The sequence below is a fragment of the Neopsephotus bourkii genome, unplaced genomic scaffold (assembly GCF_033783945.1).
Source record: "Neopsephotus bourkii isolate Nb327-2 ecotype Australia unplaced genomic scaffold, CSIRO-AGI_Nbou_v1 NB_923, whole genome shotgun sequence".
NCBI lineage: Eukaryota > Metazoa > Chordata > Aves > Psittaciformes > Psittacidae > Neopsephotus > Neopsephotus bourkii.
This window is the reverse complement of record NW_026901417.1, coordinates 1,393,752-1,415,016: the sequence shown is the minus strand read 5'-3', so window position 1 is coordinate 1,415,016 and position 21,265 is coordinate 1,393,752. Positions and strand designations below refer to the sequence as shown.

The 21,265-nt window shown below is 45.5% G+C and overlaps 1 protein-coding gene across 7 annotated transcripts in view; it reads left to right on the top strand.

Moving 5' to 3' along the window:
* The window catches only part of FBLN2 (fibulin 2), a 113,209-nt gene that overhangs the window by 18,137 nt on the left and 73,807 nt on the right, over positions 1 to 21,265 (top strand). For 6 of the 7 annotated variants that reach the window (XM_061357807.1, XM_061357811.1, XM_061357805.1 and 3 more), the window contains exon 2: positions 19,468 to 20,936. In XM_061357807.1, coding sequence (XP_061213791.1) covers positions 19,556 to 20,936 — 1,381 coding nt within the window. In that variant the 5' untranslated portion in view covers positions 19,468 to 19,555. Of the gene's footprint in view, positions 1 to 2,882; positions 2,999 to 19,467; positions 20,937 to 21,265 lie in introns of those variants that run through there. The other variant, XM_061357810.1, reaches the window with a different exon arrangement.

Here is a 21,265-nt window from a genome sequence, read left to right as displayed (position 1 = left end):
CCCCTCTTGGAAGCGTTGGAGTTTTGCATTCTTTGTTCCAGCACAGTTCCCACTGAAGAAATACTTCAAAAACAAGATTATGGATTCTTTTAAAAGAGTCATTCTTTGCTGGGTGGGTACAGCACTAAGTTGTGTTTATGTATCTTAATCTTACCCTGATTTGTAAGATCAAACCCAAGCATTCATGGGTTTTGTCAGCAGTAGATATGAACGGAGCAGTCGCTGCCCTGCTGAACGCACAGGCTCAAGCTCTCCCAGCTGGGTGTTGGGCTGCTGTAGCCATGTGCTGCCCTTGTTCCCAGCATCCCAGCCAGAGGTGCCAGTCCCCTGGCTCTCCTCACTGCTCAGAGGCCTGAGGAGTAGTGATGGGCACAGGGGTTTGGCTGAAGGCACTCGTTGGTTCCCTTTGCAGCTGGGAAAGGGAGGGGTTTTGCAGCCCGGGGGTGCAGGAAGAAAAAGGAAAAGCCCTGGGAGTAAGCAGGGAGGGTGGTGGTGGTGCACCCAGACTTGGAATACTTAGTGGCCAGTAAAGGGCACCTGAGCCCAAGGGACTGTCTGAAGCAGGAAAAATTGGTGACTTTGTGATGTTGGTGAAAGGACCTTCTAGTCGTGTACCTTCTGCTGCGTCAGCCAGACTGGCTCTTGCTATGATGCTAGCTTGTGCTGTTAAGTAGCTGCTGGTTGTCACAAAAGTGTTCCTTTGTCATTTCAGAATTACTGAGACACAGAATTGGCTGTTCATTAACTGCCTTAGAGGAAAATAAGATCTGATTAATCATTTCAGCAAATTATAGCCTGTTCTACAGGGGGGTAATGAAAGCAAGCAGTGAAGAGCTGCTCCCTGCAGCTAGCTGTGACCCGCCCTCGCTGTGCAGCCTCATCGCCTAGCCCAGACCTGCAGGGCTTGAGGTGCACTAGCATCACTGTCAGGAGCCAGGATGGGGAGTGTGGAGTCCCCTTGAATGGTGTGAGGACCACAGAGCAGTGCCCAGGACACAGTGGAGATGATGCTTGTGCCTGAAAGAGGTACAAATTGTGGGGAGAAACACAGCCAACCAGCAAGAGAGATGTCTGTTGGCCGCAATTCCTAACCTTTGAGATCACTTCACTTCCTTTTTGTTACTTTTTTCTAAGCAGTTGCTGATCAAGTTCATGTTTCCAAGCTGAGATCTTGAATTCATCATTGAAGAATGCATGTTTTTCTCTGACATAGTTTACAGAGTACATTATGTCAGGTTTTACATGCTATTTTCAAACATAGCTGGTCTTAGTAAATTATGCAACAGAGAAGCTACAACTAGCACCTTTGCATTAAAGTAAAGGCTAAAGTCTGAAGAAAGGAAACCTCTGTAGATGCATGATGCAATTATTAGAAATCCCACACAAGTGTTTGCAGGTGTTACTCACAAGGCCAAGAATGTAAAAAGCAGGTTCCATACGTGAAGTTGCTTTGCTTTCTTCTGGCCAAGAGTTAAAATTCCCCCCCCCACAGCTTTTTTTTTTTTTCTGCCATCTTTGTGCCTTACATACTTGCTTTTCCAATAACTTTGCTCCCCTTTAATCTCATTTAAGGGCCCTTTCTCAGCTGTTTCACAGCAGCTCCAGCTGCTCCCCACATCTGTATGGGGCTGGCAGAATAGTAGAAACCTCCCCTTTCTTTGTTAAGTGGGATCCTTCAGCCTCCCTGTGTAACTTGATTTAGCAGTGTTTGAGACATTGACCATGTTGATGTTGGGATTTAATGGAATTGGCTTTCAAGAAAATAAGGGGATAACAGTTTGCACTTTACAGTTTTCAAGACCTAAACATCAAGGAAAAGCTCACACCAGACTGGTGCTAGTTGTCAGTCACCTGGGTTTGGTGCACAACACTTAGGACCTGGTGATGTGGTTGGGGCTGGATGAGCAGGAGTGACAGCAATTGAGGGCTCCTCTACCTTTCTTCTCCATGCCTTTTCTGTGTGTTTCACAACTGGTTTAACTCTTCCCTGTGCAGAACTGGGGAAGAAGTTCTGTTCTATTCTGTGATTCTAAGAGGCTGTCATGGTTTAAGCTCAGCTGTCAACCTAGAACCAGTTTTGTTCCCAGGCTGAAGTTCACAAATGCAGCACTGCACCAGCTACTAAGAAAGAAAAACAACTGCTATTGCTGAACCCAGGACAGAGGCATTTCCTTCTTTGTAGTGCAGTCTTCTCATCATTAACCACGATGATGATTGCAAGTACAAACCAGAAGTAGATCAATAAGAACAGAAAGTTGAGAGGCACCTTTTCACTTTTTTTTTTTTTTTTTCGGAGAAAGGTTTGTTTTGTTGGCAGAAACAGATTGTTTCTCAGGTAGCTGATAGCAGCACTGGAGAGAAGTGGATGTGAGTTTTGCAGCTCGACCCATGTAACATCTTCATTGCCAAAGATCCTGAACCAGCTCCCCAGGCTTTGCTGGGTCTTGAGGCATCTCACTCGGCCTCACCAGAGCTATCTTAGTGGAGGCCCTTGGGATCAGCCACAGGGGTGGTGGTGGCCCCAGCACGGGAGTGGTGGCCCTGAGCAAGGAGGGCTGGCCCAATTCAGTGTGTGGGCTATGGTCCCCTCTGCGCTAGGTGCCGGGGAAGAGGAGGCAAATGCCTCCTTGGCCCAATGACCCCTATCCCAGAGTTTGATAGGTGGGAACAAGCTGCTTAAGGGCCCCATTCGAGTGGAGCAGGCAGTCCCAGTGCTGCCTTGGCCCTACCTGGGTCAGGCGGCCATAGGGAGGGCTTTGAAATGTGAAGCAGCTTCTCTAGGCACTGGGGAGGGGGGTAAAAAGAGAATTAACCATATCATAGGCACATGGTACTTCCCTGCTCAGATTACACTACAAAATCTGGGCAGTTCCTAAGATAGAGCTGGAAAAGGGGATTTGGGAGTGAGAGCAGCACTTGGAGCAGAGCGCAGCTGAAATGGCTGGGAACAAAAGGTGATAGGAAAACTCCCTGCATCCGCATTGCTGCGCATCCACAGGTCAGCAGAAACCCTTCCTAACTGGCCGTTTGTTGCAAATTTACTGGGAGAAGTGTAAAAGAACTTTGTTTGAGTGCTGGCTTTGCTGTGTGCCTGTGTTCTGCTAGCTGCAAAGATTCTATCTGGCTGTGTGTTTCTGCTTCTGTACTTTGTTTTCCAGATTTCCTTTCTAACTATTCATCTAAAGCTCTTGCTAAGTTTCTTCTGTTTGATAAAGTTTAGAGACTCAAGTAGATCTGTACGGGTTGGCTTTGTTAGTGCTGCTAAAGCTGTGTCTGCTTCTGGACAAAGCTTTTTGCAGTCAGGGTTTTTTTCTCTTCTGCAAGCCACTCCATAAGCAACACGTGTTTGTGCCATTAGTTAGATCTTCACGGGCTTTTTTCTTCCTCTTCTCCTCAGAAGCGCTTCTTACAAAAACAATTATTTTTAACGCTGCTTCTGGCCTTTTGAGTGGGAATTTGGGGCATTTTACCTCACATACTGCAGCGAAAGTAAGGTTTGTTTTTGTTAATGGAAGTCAAGAAGTAGCAATGATTCACTGTGACAGGCTGAATGTGAGCCATATGAGCTGCGCTGCACAAGCATAAAGGATGATTGTGCTGCAGAATATCTCCAAGTGATTTAGATTTTGACACGCTTACCACTTCTCAAGTTGCATTTCCCCCTTCCCTCCGCTCCTGCCCTTCCCCCACCAGCCAGGATCTGATGTGATGGAAAAATATATGCATTGTCCCTGGGAACAGTAATGGTTGTGCTGAAAGTGCTTTGCTTCTGCAAATCTCACTGTAGCAATGAGCGAGCCTCACCAAGAGATGATAATAACTCTGTGCTTACACACGTAGTGTTAAATAAGGACTTGTGTGCTTAACTAGCTCAATTCTTAGATGCGAATTCTCGCAACTGAGTGCGTGAGTGTCACCTGCTTCTGTGTCTCGGTGGTGAATAGCCCCCATACACAGCGGTGCTGTGGTTGCAGAGGTGCGGGCGCTTGCCTCAGCTCCTGGGTGTGGGACAGGGGCTGCACTCAGGCAGGACCGCATGTCCCTAGGCAGCCCGGAGCCCCGGGCACGGTGCCACTGAGCCCCACTCTTGGGTGGAGGGTTTCGCAGTGCCATTTTGTTCCAATTAAACACTATTGAGCTCTTCTGTGCCTGGTTTATTCTTTTTGTTGTAAACTTTCTTTTTTTACATCTGTGGTTTCTCTGTATGAATGGCAAATGAAGGCTGTTAGAATGTTGACTCCAGTGATACATACTCATAGCAGGATTTTATGTCCAGCCTTTTTAGTCATTAAACATCTGCATGTCTTAGCACTTGGATGTAGAAAGCAATAGCAAATGGCAGTTCATTTCTGGCTGAGGTTTCTTCCCAATAAGTGAAAGGCAGGGTGGGGAGCTCTGTTTGTGTGTGATATATTAGTGTAGCATTATTAAATAAGATGTATTTTAATGGCTCTTGAAGATTGGATTCTGCTCTCTTAGGAAGTGTATCGTGCAGATACAACAGACACATACCAGGGTAAATGAGAGCAGAATTTGGTTTCTCAGTGAGTCTGTTCTAACACACTGGCCCAGTCCAAGCCTTCTCCTGAAGTTATTAGAAAGGACCCTGCTGACACTGAGGGAAGTGGGGATAAAGCCAGGCATTAAGATGGTCTAGATTGCCACATGCCTTTGCTGTCTAATATTGAATGTGAGGTTTTTAAAGCAGCAAACCAAAAATAATACACTGGATACTATTTTTAAGGCAAAACCCCAGCAAAATGTCTGTCATCAGGTTCCAAACGATTCCTTCCTTCACTTTAACAATGAGCTATCCATTATATGGTCTTAATTTATGGAATGTTAAACAGTTTCTGGCATTACTGTGCCCCTGCAGGAAGAACAGATGGTACTTTTGAATGAGTTTTGCAATGGGATAAAATGTTCCAGGTCTTCAATAGATCATATCCATCTGTAAGAAAGGAATAGCATTTGTGTAAAATAAACAGGGTAGAGTCAAACTTGAAATTCTCTACTGAAGGAAAACCAGTGCCTGTAGGCTAAGGTGGGAGTGTGCATTGGAAGGTAATGTGGAAAGCTATAGCTTACCTTTATTTAAATGAACACTTACTTTGGTTAAACATTCCCAACAGACAATCTTCTATACTAGGGCTTGGAAGGCAGTGCTCAGTATATAGCCTGATCAATATGTACTGACAGTAGTCTGTGTGTAACAGAAGTATGTTCCATTTACAGATAGATTGGCTATGGCTTCATCATGTCTCTATGCAATAAAGTTGGGTCTTGCTGGATTTATAGAGCTTTGGCTCTCTGAGAATAGTGTGGAAGCCATGAACACCCAGTTCCTGACAGTCCTTCTCATGTCAATATATAATATAGCCAACCCTGCAGAACTGAGTTGAACATCTCCATCGTGATGCATATCTTGCACCCTCCATGAAAGTTAAGGTCAAACAGAGGATTGGCAGCATTGTGAGAAGTTGCTCCACTTTCCTGCTCCATCCTTGTAAATGACCAGGAATTGTTAGGATGATGGAATCCATGCTTTTCAGAGCTCTTCTGAGATCCTTCCAGTTGGCCTCTTGGGAAATGATTGCTTTCTCTTCACTGGCCTCTGCACTTTTGAGGTCAGTGTTTGCTGAAGGAACATCCCCTTCAATTTATCTGCCTGTCTTACAATTCTATACATTTTTTTTTCATATTCTCTGTAGAGTTTTCCTTTACAAATTGAAAAATCACAGGCTCTTCAGCTTTATCTACCTGAAAATTAGGTGATTAATCATGTAAGGTCCCTCTATGGTGCATGAAAACAAGCTCATGCCTAGGGGGGCAAAACCAGACTATCAGTGATATTATTCGGGGGCATAAACAGAGTATCAGTGATATTAGTTACCTTCTGAAGTTTTACCCACCTTTCCACTGACTGTATAGGAAGCTTCAGCAGTGAAGTAACTTCTAGAAAACTGAAGTTAAACTGAACATGTGATCTTTGCAGAATCTGCTTCATGGGCCCCTTCCTTTGTTCTATTCTTGTTCTTTGTACTTTGAATACCCAAGGTCACTGTATCGGCAACCTGCTTTTAGAAATGATTCTGCAAAGTTGTAGTACCTTTATAGTGTTGCAAATGCAGTTAAACTGTTCCCTCTCCCAGCCTCCAGAATGAGGCAGCTGGTGGGAAGGCCTGGCTGGGCTGCCAGAGTGTGTGTACATCACTGTGGGGTGAGGCAAGGTTGTGCCTCAGGAAGCCTCTCTGCAGGTGCCCTTTCTGCTCGGTGGAGCCTGTGCTCGTGGAAGCACAAGGGAGGAATTTGAGAGGAGCTGGGAAGCTGGAATGCCTCTCATTGAGCTTGCTTTACTTTCCATCGTGTTTGGGTTTATTGGGGTCTGGGGGTTGCTTTTTAAGTACCAAGTGTTATGTCATTTTGGGGAGATGGTACTTTATCTTTTCCAGATTAGTAGTTTGGTCATCTTAATTTTTCTTGTCAGTCATGTGCTGGACTGTGCATAAGCAGTATGGAAGGGAGGAGTATGAGCTCTTTCTTCTGTTGTATTAATGATTTCTTTTCCCTTGTGTAAGTCATCTTTACAGTTGTAATTACGATTTCTTCAGATGGAAAATGAACCAGCTTCCTCCCTTTCCAGGGAAAGATTGACCAGAACATACATACATATATACATCAATGCACCGAGACTAAACAAATTGTGTTCGCTAGTCAATACCACCTTAGTGGAGTATTGTTCATTGCAATGAAAATCAGATGCCATTTATTGTTTGGTTAATGTGTTCTACAAAAACAAGATGTTGTGAATGGAAATATTCTTGTTTAAATTCTATGCACTTCTATAAACTAACATAAAAACATTCAATCAGCAAGTTATATTAGTGTGACTACCTGCAGCTACATATTTGGTGCAAAAATAGTGCTCTCATCAGTTGATTGCACTGGGTTCTCTCTCCAGCATTGACAGAATACCCGGGTGTAGTCTGACATGAAAAGCAATATTTACACCAGCGTGTTCATTTCCCCAAATACTCTACCAGAACACAGGGCTAGCTTACTGTTCAGTGTGAAAGGAGCTGCCTTTTCCTCACAAAGGTTGGAGAAGTCTGGTTGATTTCTCCAGTGACAACACCTATTACGTTCTGGGCAGCAGTTAAATTTGCAAGTTGTTAGATACTGTAAGCCCATAGTATCTTCCCCATCAGAATAAAGCCCAATTCTGCAGTGTCAGTGTGCCTGGATTGCTGAGATTTCTCATGTAGGTGTTCTGCCTTTAGTTGAAGGTTTCCATGGGTTTACTTGTATCTGTTGACGATCAGTAACTTAAAATATTCAGGAGTATGGGTTGCCTATTTACACAGCAGATCATGTTAGCTTCCTGTGGTAACAGAAAATGTATAACTTACAAAGTAAGCCAGATTTGCTCTTCCAATAATTGTTCTGGTTTGTAGGGTAAATATGGTGCAGAACCACAAACCATTAGAGCACAAGAACTAAATTTGTATATCTGAGGGCAGAAGTTGGCTGAATGCTTTTAAACACACAGCAAACTGTGTTGGTGATCTCTGAGTATGTCAGCTTGAGATTCTCTACAGTATACAGGAAAAAAACAGTGCTCCTATCTCCAGGAAATCATCCTCCCCATTAAGGTTACAACTTGGACAATTTGGACCCAGTCCAAAGCTACTGAGATCAATGGAAAGAGTTAGGATCTGGACTTCCACATGTGCAGCAGACAAATGGATTGTGTACCTCCCTTGGAGAGCAAAAACATGCCAGGGGAGTACAAGAAATGTGTTTATTTACAAGTTTCTGTATCTGTTTATGTTGGAACCTTTCAGCAAGAATTAATACTAGATAGTTTGCTTTTATGAGTTTCAAAGTACCAGTCAGAGCTTCCATTTTATAACAGCCTCTAAAGAGCTTTAAATCTATCTCAGGTTGTTTATAAATACATTTACTGCCCAGAAGAGAACAGGTCTTATCACTGCAGAAACAAAGCAGGCTTTCTCCAGCAATGATCTTAAAAGTCTTTTCCAATCTAGTTGATTCTGTGATTTCATGTTGCCGCCTCTGAAACACTTCTCTAGATTTTACTCTTCAGTAAAGGAAGGAGCATTACTGGCCTTGACATCTCTTGAAGGACAACTAGGGCTCAAAGTACCATCCGTCCACATCCTCTCCAACAGAGAACTGACCCTGTCTGTTCTAGACATCTTCCTGGTCAGCATCATGTTTAGTTTATACAATTGTGTGCCACAGCAGATACAATAAAAGATCCCAGGCAGTGTGTGTGTGGGTACATGGGATCCCAACCTGCTTGTCCCAGCACCTCAAGGGCTCGCTGGTTGCTGAGGAGCAAAACCTTCCTCAGCCTCGTGCCCAGCCACTGGAGTGCCAGGTAGTTTGCTTTCCAGACACAGGAGCTCTCAGCTTCTCTTACACAACTCTTTACAATCTCTGAGGATCAGTGAAGAATAACCACAGGGTGGAAGATGGGAGGTATTGCAAGTGTAGCTTGTTAGTAACATCTGGCATTATTGTTGTCTCTGAATGATAGGCTCTCAGATGGAATAGCAGAGCAGCAGCTTTCTGCATTTTGGTATCCAACACGCTGAATTAATTCCATTATCTTTTATGGAGAGTTGGTGCAGGACCAGTTTTGATTGATGGATTGCATCTGCGGCTGCTGACTCATTATCAGTGTGGTAGATGTAGCTTTGTTTACAGGGATTTGCTTTCATTCATCAGGAAAAATTGCAGGTTGCTTTCCAGCAAGTTTTTTTGGTATTTTTTGCATTGCAACTTTTCAAAGTGCTCAACAAATGGCAGGCTTTGATTTCCATTTGCTTAATGCCTGTGGTAATTAACATTTCTGGGAGAACATTGTAACCAAATGGACTAGTTTTTTCTCCATTAAAATAATGTATTTTTTGCTTTTGCTAAAGAATTTAATTGGTATCTAGAATAACCCTGATATGAGAGCTCTTTCCTCACCATACGAGAGGAGACTGTTCCTGAGGAATGACACTGCTGCTTTTTCTGGGCTTCGTTAATTTATAATTGGCAGTATGCCTCATGGTACATGCCATCCACTTCTACAGACACTCTTCTGTCTGCAGCCCACTGTCTGCTGGTGGGGTGGAGAGAGGGCATGGATGGGAGTATTGAAATAAATACTGGTTCCTTGTCTTCCCACTAAAGAGCGTCTGGGCAGGTACTCCATCAGATTAACTAGCTGAACATCTTTCAGGGCAGTATTACACGGCTGGATCTTTCCCCCAGCCTGTCTTCATGGAGTTGATTTTGTAACTTTTATCTCCTTTGTAGCTTGTAGAAAACCATAGGATCGGGGAATCAAGAAATGAGGCTGAGGAGCAGGAAAGCAAAGGAGTATTCAGTGATACTAGTTTCTGTAGGGCTGTGCATTTCGTCCTGTATCCATGTTTCTTGTGTGAATGTTCAGGCAGTGGAGCTCTTGTTCAACCTGTCCTGCAGTGAAGCTTCCAGGTCTTGGTTCATTACAGGCAGAAGTAGTGGTCAAGACAGTTGTTCCTTCTTACACTTATTCCTGCTCCTTCCTTCTAACAGGAAGACTGTGCAGATCAGAGCACAGCAAACTCTCAGGATCACTGTCAAGAGCAGAACTAACAAATGTGAGGATGATTCTAGCAGTACTCATGTGCTCAGGGCTATACAGGGGGCTGACAATGCTGTAAATGAAAACACACACTGTAATGAAGAAGATGCCATCCTTGTGACCCAAGACAGAGAGGTTTCCTTCAAGTGTAAGGTGGAGGTGAGGATGACAGCAATGATGCTTCCAAAACCTGAAAAGTTTACATTTGAGCTAGCAGTTTATAAGAAGCTAAGGAGTCTTCCTTCTCCAGTGGCATCCCTGTGCCCCCAGCCTTCATCCAGAAGAAGAGGGCAGAGAATGCCCTCTGTGCATGGAGCAGAGGCAGTGATGGCCTGGTGTGCTGTGTGTCAGTGTTACTTGTGAAGAGGTATAGCACAGGCAGGACGGTGAGTATGCAGCTCACCACTGTCACGCAGGGCTCAGCTAGGTGTGTTCTGCAGCTGTGACAGCCCTACATGTATTTTCCCAGGTGTGGAGCAGAGCACGGCTAATGAAAGGAGCTGGTTTGTTGCTACAGTTGGTTGCTTGGAGCACGTTTGCTCTCTTGAGGGACAGATACAGATCCTGTTGAGTCACAGAGAAAAGGGTTTGATTCTGGGGCCGTCTGGGGATTTTGCTATATTGTGAAAAATTGTTCTGCCTTTTGAGGAGAAGATATCAAGATTCATAGTCTACTCTTAGGGAAATCTTAATTGTAGGCAGCAACTCTGTGTTGTGGATCACAAGAGATACATTGATCAAGTGCTGCACGGAAGCCCTGGAGAAACTGTGAACCAAATTAGTGAGAGACTATAGAGTGCTCACTGTATAATAGGTGGTGTTTTCACCTCATCAGCAGATAGAATTTCACTATTAATCATGACAATAACAAGGCAAGGACATGTTCACTAAAGAATTATTTACTACAGGCTGCCCGTATTGGCGTTTTGTTTTGGCTCTCATTTGGAATTAACTGGAAGGATAAAGCAAACCCCTCAAGTTGCTCTGGAGAGTCTCAAAACGCAGTCTTCAGTTGTGAGTTGAAGCTGAGCCACTGCTCCTCAGTGAGTAGTTTTGCCTCACAGGTAGGCTGGGGAAAGCTGCTGCGGTTCCCCTCAGCCTTTTCTCAATGCAAAATGTTGTTCATCATGTCCAGTCTGGCACGTGGCAGTGCACAGGGCAGGAAAGGCCATTTGCAAAGCTGTCAGCAAACAGTGGCCTTTAATTTGCCTAATTTGTATTTCAGGTGGGGTGGGAATTTCCATTTTCAGCTGTTCCAAAAGGGCTGCCTGAAATAGGCAGGTAGTGCCCAGATGTACTTCTCTGTAGTGCCAGGTGCTCCAATGTGTTTTCCAACAAAAGGAGATCATCTGTATTGGCCACTGCTTAGGGCAGTGGGGCTGAGAGCGCTGGCAGGACTCATGTATAGTGTAAGACTGGATTAAGAAAACAAACACAAAGCTTAAATCTGTTGCTTACAGAAAATTCCAAGAGGCATCATAGTCATGTCACTGAGGAAAGAAGTGAGGAGAGGGAATTGCAGAGAGTGGAAAGGGGATGCTCAGGTTTTGCATGGCACTGTCCTTGAGGTTGCAGGTGGTTTTCTCCTTGGAAGAGTGAGCAGCAGCCCTGCAGAAATGTGAGCTCTGTAAAATGCTGGATGAGGCAGAGAACTGGAGTATCCTGCAGGAAGATAGGGAAAGAAAGGAGAAGAGAGAGAAATGTAATCCAGGACCTTGAAAGGATACTTTTTGAGGAGCTAGTTATGAGTCTGTACAGGGTTATGCTCTGCTTGAGTTACAGTTTCTCACCAAGAGGTATCTACGTGCTGGGGAGCACTGTGGAAATGGATTTGGCCCTGAGTGGGAAGTGAGGAGTGCAGCTCTTCAAGTAAATGGGAAAAAATCCTTCCCTTCACTCATCACAGCAACCACCAGTGTTCCCATTGACAGTGTTCACCTGAGCTGGGGCTGGCACTGGAACTGTGCTGCCACATCTCCTGGGGCTGTGTCCAGACATGGATGACAGCTTGAGGTGCTGAGCAGCACGCTGAGGGACATGCTCTGCCTGCTGACAGAGGTGCTCTCTGTGCAAATTGGTCCATAACTTGGGAGCTTTGACAAGTTTTTGTTGGCTGTGCCTTGGGAAATGTTTCTGAGTGGCTGTTGCTGTGCTTTTATCTTTGCCCAGATTCTTTTGGCTGTCGCGGAAATAGCTGGATTATTTAGTTGTGTTTTTGAGGTGCATATATAGTCACCTGAAACCTGGTGGTGTAAAAACCTGCGTGTATCAGTAACAAGTACACGTGTTTTCACTAGAGAGCAGAGCTGTGTGACCCTGGCCTAGCGGCAAGGCCATGCCGATTCTGCTGTGCATGGAAGCTGCACTTGCATTGTCCTGAGATAAACCAGATCTCTGTTGGTTTGTTGGAGGCTCTGTGCTTGACCTGTTTCAGCTGCTCCAGTCCCCCTGTCCACACACAGCTCCTCTGCTGAGCTCTCCATTACCAGGGGGTCAGAGCTGGGAGGGTGACCATGACCCAGCAGTGTGTGCTTGCAGCCCAGAGGCCAGTTCTCCCTCTCTGCTCTGGTGAGACTCCACCTGGGGTACTGCATCCAGCTCTGGAGACTTTCAGTACAGGAAGGACATGGATCTGTTGGAGAGGTTCCAGAGGAGGCCACAAAAATGATCAGAGAGATGGAGCACCTCTCCTGTCAGGAATAGCTGAGGGAGCTGGGGTGGTTCAGCTGAAGAAGACTCTGGGGAGACCTTACTGTGTCCTTTCAGTACTGAAAAGGGGCCTGTAAGAAAGATGGAGAGAGATTCTTTAGCAGGGCCTGTTGCAACAGGACAAGAGGTGATGGTTTTAAACTGAAAGAGAGGAGATTCAGGCTGGATGTGAGGAAAAAACTGATTACAATGATGATCTAAAAGACTGCCATAGGTCGCAACATTCATGATCAGGTTGGATGTGGTTCTGGGCAACCTGCTCTAGTTGAAGATATCCCTGCTCATTGAAGGGGGTTGGACTAGATGAGCTTTGAAAGTCCCATCCAACTCCCAACTATTCTGTGATTCTATGCCTAGCCCCATGTGGTTGGCATGGCAGTGTTGCTGTTCACTTTTGTTCCTCCATGTCTCTTTAGCTCCTCTGCAGTTGCCATACTCCTGCTTATCACTTGGACCTGCTGCAGTGGAGACTGCTAATGGCACAGGACACCCTTCAGTGAGCCAGCTACCTGCCCTGTTAGTTTGGGCTGGTCTGGGGTGGGAGGGAGCACTGACACAAGAGACCCAAGACATGATTCTCCCCTCGTTGACTCTGGAAAAAAGCTGCCTTCACACTCCAGGACTTCAGAAATAGCTTCACAAGCTGCACAGTCTGGAAGGATATATCCCAGAGCTGCCCTGTCACTAGCGCTATCACTTGGGTACTTCAGCTGAAATACCTTGGGTGATGTTTTTCCGTTACTGCACCATATCAGATTCCTATTTGGAGTGTTGGAAGTGTCCTGGAGAGTGTTGGGAGCGTCTCTTCCTGGGGTGCTGCTTCTGGGAAGGGAGGTCTTATCAGAGCTGCTTTTGGGAAGCTGTGTGAGTTTTGATCCTGTGCTACTTGCTCTGTGTTTGTCCCACTTTCGAGTTCCCTGAGTGATCCTCTGGACTTCCAAATGTCCATTTTTTTTAATCTTTTCCATGAAAAGGCAGTTAACTGTAACTGATGGTTTATTGAAAATAAAGCTGAGGAAAACCGCCTGCAAAAGCTATGACTGCTGAAAACATGCTGATTTTGCCAAGAGCTGGAGTGTTGACAACACTGAAGTGACTAAGCATCTTGTGCTTTCCATTTGATAGGCAAAAGCAGTTCATTGAGATTGGCTTTATGCTGGAGTTTATCCTACCCCTCTCCTTTTTCTCCCCACCCCTGGTGCCCAGACTGCAAAGGCTGGCTCCAGCCCGTCCAGATTCTGTTTGTCAGCAGGCAGACATGCCGGGCTGTGTGCGTTGGATGTTGTGTAAGAGCAGTGGAGGAAACCCTTCTGCACTGCTCATTGCTCTGTGTAGTGAGCAGCACTGCCGGTACCTCCGCTGGCGCAGCCATCCAGCTCTTCCAGCGCTCCATGAGATCACCAGGTTCCGGATTGGGAGGGTGTGAAAGGAAGAGCTAATCCACTGCCTGGCACAGGAGTGACCACGCTCAGGGTTTTTTTCTGCTTTTCATACAAGAAAATTCTCTCACAAGTTTCCATTTTTCTATTGCATTTAAAAGGGATTGTTTTTAAATGGATGTTTCCTTCCGTTCCCTCCCTCCTTCCTCCCTTAGTCTAAACTATGACCACAGCCATTCAGGAGCTGCTGGCAGCTCAGCAGACAGACTGCTGGCTGCAGAGGTGCTCAAATGCACAGGCTGGTGAAACACATTTGCCTGGCTGTTCAGTGTGGGTGTGCATGTGTGCTTCAGACTGCTGCTGGGCTTTTTGCAATGCCCTCACCAACATGATGGAGAAGAGATAAGATACCACAGAGCAGGGCTGTGTTTGGTGCCTGGCCATGGACTGCCTGAGCCTGGAGCCCAGGAGAACCATTTACAGCATCGCTGTGGCTGATGAGCCTACTTTGTGCACAGGTGGTGATTGCCACGAGTGCATTTGCTTTCCCACAGCTCAGAGCACAGCCAGGCTTGTTCTCTATATGCATGAACCTGCGTGTGGATTAATGGACAACCAAAGCGGCAAACCCCATGGTTGCACCCAGCAAGGAGCATACTCCCAGGACATGGCACAGGAGGGATTGCATGTGTCTGCCACCTTCTGCCCTCACATCAGGCTGGCATCTGGCCCTGCACATGGTTCAACAGGAGATGATGTGTATCAAACCAGCATTTCTATTTTACCATCCTTAAAAAGGGCAGTTTAGTGAGGAATTGAGAAGTGCAAGAATAACCGTTCTGTCTAAACCTGTTTGCAGGGGTCTGCAGCTGGTTAAATGGCAGGTACATCTGCACAGCTGGAGGTCAGTGGGTGCTCATGCAGGTGGTGTCCCCTGCAACAGGCTGAATTATTCTATTTATTGCTTTTTGCTTATAAATGGCTGCCTCGCTTTATGCAGTGAACATTTGAAAGAATGCTCTTGATCCTGCAGCATCTCTTCCACACATGCATACATTCTGCTGTTGTTCTGCTGTCTCTGAAGCAACCTTCACACAGAAAGATGGTGTTTGTGTGAGGTCTTTGAAGGAAAGTGCCTCCTGTCACCTCTACTTACCTAAAAGAAGCTTTTTGGTTCAGCAGTGAAATGAAACCATCTGGAAAAAGAATCTCCTATTAAAATACTCCTCTTAATTTAAAGAAGTTGCACATTTAAAATGTCTAGATCTTCTGTGGGAACATGCTGGTTTCATCAACATTTTCAAGCAATGCAGCTGAACTGGTTTAATCAAGTCAACATTCTTCCTTTTGACTTTGTTATGGCTTTGATTGAAGTAAATCACTCTTGAGTATATTGTTTTGCAAAAACATCAGAATTTATAACTTTCTGGCCCTAAATTGAATTGAAGTAAGCATTTTGAAATTCTGTTCTGTTCCCCTGCCAGGAGACAGGAATATGATGGTTTTCAGCAGTGTTAGTTACAATTTTGGTGGTTGCTGTTAGCCCTCAATGTTCTGTCACACAGATAATGGTTTCATCTGCAGTGTGAAGCATTCTCATTTCCTTTTCTATGAATATGAGTGCCCATATTTCATGTTCATATGGACTCTTATTTCTTCAAGCTGGTTTTCCATGAGGTGTCTGTGCTCTGCCTGTCCTAGGAATCATTGTTAATGAAGGAACTGAGGAAGAAGCAACTCCTTGGTGGTCTGACCCTCCTCTGTTTACTGCTGGTTTACCTCACAGGTTTACTTCTGTTGACTTTGAGGGACTTAATCCCCGTTCAGAGCACTGGTCCTCCTGTGCATGGGCACTCGTGCTTGCTCAGTACACACACTGTGCACAGGACCGGCAACAGCTAAATCGATAGTGGCCCAGTACGTCCCTGCTAATGCCAAAGGGGCTAATCCTCGAACCATAGGAGAGCAAGACATTACAGCACAGTGGGTTAGGGAGCTCCACCAAGGACATAAATTGAAGCCTTCTGGTTCATGAAGGACTTCATGGGCATGAGGACTGGAGTGACTCTTGGGTTATCTTGCTGTAGAGCTCTGTAAAGCTTTCAACAGAGACTTTGGAAAACCTGTATTTCAGATGTGCAGGGCTTAATTTGTAGTGACATCTCAACTGAGCAGTGAAAATCAGTGACATTGTTAACAGTGGGTGAAGGACAGAGCTGAGAGTAAGAAGACTGGATTCTCATTTAGGTGAATCTGTTGTCCTGGTTGTGTAAAAGGACATTAAGGAAAGCGTTAAAATGTTTAATGGAAACAAAGGATTGCAATAATATCTGTTGGTGTTAGACTCCCTTATCCTCCAGAGATAGTGGGGTTTTTACCCTCTTGGTGCAGACACCTCTATTTCACAGCTCCAGCTTTTGATGCCATTAGCAACTAATTAGCTGCTGCCTCCAGAGCATCATTTCAGCACTGGGAAGGGATAGATCCAGAGGCAATGGCACGTGAGCTGCATGGCTGGCACGAGCACACACACTCAGTTTGGAGGGATGTGCTTTCACAGTGGGGCTCACCAGCCGTGCCTGTGCTTCACTCAAGGCTGTTTTCTCAGTGCCTGAAGTAGAGACGGTTTCTTTGATATGGAAGTTTAGGGGGTGGGGAAGTGATGGGTGTGGGGAACAGATGGAGAAAGCACAGGGAAAATGCAGTGCTTGAGAGGAATTAAAAGAGATACTTTTGTTGGGATCATTGCACTAGAAACAAGGAGCATCTAATGAGGGAAAGTGAGCCTCAGGATAGGAAAGATTGTGGTGCTATTGACAGAAAAGGGTTTTGTAAGGATTTCAGCCTTATCAGTTTGAGGTTAGTAGCTTGAGAAACCAAATGTTGAGGGATGTGGAAATGATTAAAAGAGAAAAGGTACAGAGGGACTGAATGAGGCATTGAGCAGAAGGGTTGAGAGGTGGGGAGCAGGGACAGGGCTTGCTGCAGAGAGGGTCCACCAGCTCTCCATCCTCTCTGTGGGCAAGAGGCAAGGGAGCAAAGAGAGGAACCAAAGGGGAAAACTGGAGGTGACCTGAACAAGCAAGTGAGCCGCTGGGCAGAAGAGGGATGCAGATGGGGAGAGGAGGAGGCAACTGTACAGGGGAGGGCAGCTGAGCAGCTCCTTTCACAAAAACAGAACTGTCCCATGATAAACCCTCAGCCATGCTTGAACTTCCAGGCATGTTAGATATAGAGATGACTGGCTTTCTGATTCATGCTTCAGCATATGAGGTGATTTGGGGGTTTTCTGTTGGGAGTTCAAGTTTATGCCTGAGAAGTGAGTGCTTGTTTTGAGAAACCTGAAGGTACAAGCTGGAGGGCAAACACTATTTCATGGGGGTATTCTACTTCCATTGCCACATTTACCTTGCAGGCTGCACTGCACCAGGGCAGCAGCAGTTGCCTCACTACCAGCAGTAGTGAGCAGTTGCTGGTTGGATATGAAGTAGGTGATGCACACAAGCTTTCCCTGGATGTGACCTGTGAGTGCTGATTATCAGCTGTGCTCAGCTGGCACCAGCACCGAGTCTGGCCGAGGGACTTGTGTGCGCTGGAGTGTTGGAGCCAGGGGGTACCAATGAAAGGGGATGGTGGCAACATCCTGATGTGGGACCCTTAGGGAAGGAGCTTATATTTAATTGTCCTTCCATTCATTATTTCCCAGCTAAAGCTATATACTAATTACAAATCTGGATTACCTGGAAAAGCTGCTGAAAGTGGGAGAAATTATTAATTCCCAACCTAAATTCTGAAGAATTAATTGCAGCACCACATGTTGAAAATTATCCTCCATACAAAATATTCTGGGTTTGAGAGCAGTTCTGAAACAGCGAAGAGAAGGCTCAGGGGCAACCTTATGACTCCCTACAACTGCCTGACAGGAGGATGAGGCCAGGAGGGGGCTGGTCTCTGCTCCCAAAAAACAAAGGATGAGACAAGCAGAAACAGCCTCAAGGAGGGGAAGTTTAGACAGAGATGAGGAACAGTTCCTTCCCCAAAGGGTGCTCAGGCATTGGAACAGGCTGCCCAGGGCAGTGGTGGAGTCATTGTCCCTGCAAGTTTTCACACACCGTGGAGATGAGACCCTCAGTGACATGGGTTACTGGTGGCCTTGGTGGTGCTGGGGAGAGGTTGGACTTGATAAGCTTAAAGGTCTTTTCCAACCTGGTTAATTCTATGATTCTTCTAAGCCATATGTCTGCCATTTTTCCTTCAGCCAGTATCCTTTAGCACACTGACGCCACTACACTCACGTTAGTAGTGGAAAACCTGCATTTATAAGAAGTCTCTCTCTGTGCACCATGCTGGAGCCATGACTGTGGGTCAGAGCTATGGAAACTCTCAGCACAGCATGTCCGTATCTTATCAGCACAGCTTCCTGTGCCAGCAGCGCCCCACACACTTGCTGGAAGCCCAGTTTCAATGGGAGAAGTAATCTTTCTGAATGGATTTTCTGGCAGGGTTCCTGTTGCGTGTGTGGCTCATTGTTCTTGCTGATGTGGCTGCGTTTTACCCCCTAGATTAATGGTTGTGGGTCGCTATTTTTTGTTGATGGGAAGGGTTCTGGAAAAAGAATCAGGCTGCTAATCCCATAAAATTGTATAGGAAGCCTTTTTGGTTTTAACTACTTTTCCTTGTTAATTGTGTAGCTTTTTGAGTGTGCTTTTGATACAAAGGACACCAGCTGATTGACTCTTAGAATTTTCTGTGGTCAAAGGGTTTAGTAATTAAAAAGAAACCACTTCCTTTTCCTCAGCACTTTTTAACAAAGTGTTATTATACCAGTTCATTTATATATGTGTATATATATATGTATATATATTCTATTCATAGTATAATAATTCCGTATAAGGTGTTACTGATGTCAAAAATAAGAGGTACTTGCCAGTGGTGGCATATCCTCAGCTGGTGTGAACATCCACTGCATGTACAGTTGTAACTCGAGTGAAGTCAAGAGTTGATGCCTCTGTAGCTACAGGCCTGCTGTGGAGCTGTGCCAGCTTCTGTGAGCTGAGGATCCGGCCTCTAATCTGTATTACAGGATGGCTAATATGATGTTTAACCACACAGTAACCGCAGTGTACAAAGAAGTTCTATTTTAGCACTGCTAGAGCAAAAAAAATTAGCTGTTAATGCTGAAGCCTTGAAGAGCAAAAGATTGCAAAGTGGGGGAAGGAGGCAGGAAAAAGCCTCCTCCTCTTTCGAATTAACATGTGTACAGACAAATTCTCACGTCTCAAGGCTAAGTTTTGTCTGAGAAAGATCTTTATGATTTGGGTCTTTGTAATTAAACCAGAAAGAATAATTATCTTAAACTTACATCTGCAGAGGAACAACTGTGTGTTTACTTCTTATCTGCCAAAAAAATCTCTCTCTCTTTAGCTAGAAAGATTAACAAAAAGGCCTTGAAGTATAAAAGCATTCTTTTTATTGAAAATATCTACATTTTGTGAACAGATTCAAAAGAGAACAGTCAAAACCTTTTTTTTTCTTTCTTTTTCTGTTTCAAAATGGGAGCAAGGGGGAAGCACGCAACTCCAAACTTAGTGCCTACGATGCTTGGAAGACATTATGATTAATTTTGTACTTAGGTTTCCAGATGTTGGATTTTGTCCCAACTTTTAAAGACCTCTAATGTTTAACAGGATATGTGCTGAGTATAGTCTTTAACAGAGTTTTCTTTCATAACTCTAGGATCTATGAGCCAAGGTAATTCAGGAAAACACTGCAGATTCGGAGCTAAATCTACAGCCTTCTAGGGAAAAAAACCCCAAAACATTAAATGTGCAAGTTTGGACTGGAGCTGTGTTTGTTTGGGAAGACTATGGATAGGTACCAGAGCTGGCAGCAGAACTGTTTGAATGCCTTCCTTCTTGTGCTGCTGGGGAGCAGCATTTCCTGTGCCCAGAGAGACTGCACAGGTGCAGAGTGCCAGCCCCTGGACAACTGCATTGAGGATGTGCTGGAGCCTGGGGAGTGCTGTGCCACTTGCCTGCAGCATGGCTGCACATGTGAAGGCTACCAGTACTACGACTGTGTCAACGTGGGCTTCATCAACGGCAAGGTACCTGAGGGGCAATCTTACTTTGTGGACTTTGGAAGTACTGAGTGCTCATGCCCCAAGGGAGGAGGCAAGATCAGCTGCCAGTTCATGCTGTGCCCAGAGCTGCCCCCCAACTGCATCGATGCAGTGGTACCAGCAGATGGGTGTCCTCAATGTGGGAGAATAGGCTGCCTCCACGAGGGTCAAAAATACGTAGCGGGGCACACCTTCCACATGCCCCCCTGCAAGGTTTGCCATTGCCCGAATGCTGGCGGTGAGCTGATGTGCTACCAGCTTCCAGACTGTAACACATTCGCCCTGAACACTGCAAGTCCAATAGATGCTGAAGACAGCGAGCCCGAGAGGCACTATGATGACCCATACAGCTATGACCAGGAGGCACCAGAAGGAGACAACACCCAGGTGGAGTCTCCAAAAAAATACAGGAGTTACTCCTCCCACCTAGAGCAAGAGAGCATCAGTCAGGAACAGAGTGAGGATTATGACTACCTACCAGCCAGCATTGCTCCTTCAGCTTTGGCTCTGGGTGACCCAGACACTGAGGAACCGGCTGTGCTGCTCACCACACCAGTGCCCAGGGCCCCCTCTGAAGTTCGCAGTGCCACAGAGAGAAGTGAGCGAAAGAGGGTACCCCGCACCACTGCAGCATCACTCCAGCAAGTGACACATAAGGGAACACCAGTAACCACCAGTGCTCCTCCAGAGCACACAAGAGCCACCACTGAGACACCCAAGCACATGGAGGAATTGGAGAGGAAACCAAAGGGAAAGCAAGGGGACAAAGAGAAGCAAGATCAAGAAAGAGCCCCACACTCTAAAATGAAAAAGCATGCCAGAAAAGATGACCTAGGGAACAGCCTGTATCTAGGCTTGAAAGAGGTGAATTTGACAGAGCCGAGTGCATCAAAATCTTCTCATGAAACACAGGAGGGAAATGATTTCCCCAAGGTAAAGTTCAGTGCCACAGCCTCTCCTCCTGTTGCTCTAAAGGAAGACCGTAGTCAGTCATCCCAAAAGCAGTCACAGACACTTTATCGTTACCGTCCTGAGGAGCATGGGGACCCCAACTCTATTCACGCTAACCCCAGGTTACCAGAAGGTAAGAACTGCTTCCATTGTAGATGCCTAGAGGACATTTACTCATAATAATGTTGGTGCATACCCACTGTTCTTTTTTCCTTATTGCTCTTCACAGGCATGAAACCAGTTACCTTCTTTGATCTCTGTCAAAAGATGGTTTGTATTTCATTTGACATAATAGATCCCGTTTCACTCTTGCCTGCCTTGCTTTGATTTCACAGACCATGGATAGTGTTTTCTGGTATTTGGACTTTATTTCAGATGATGATTTGTTGATCTCCAACCTTTTCTTTCCATTACTTGCCTTTAATTTCTAATGTGATGTTGGAGAAAGATCTTAACTCTACA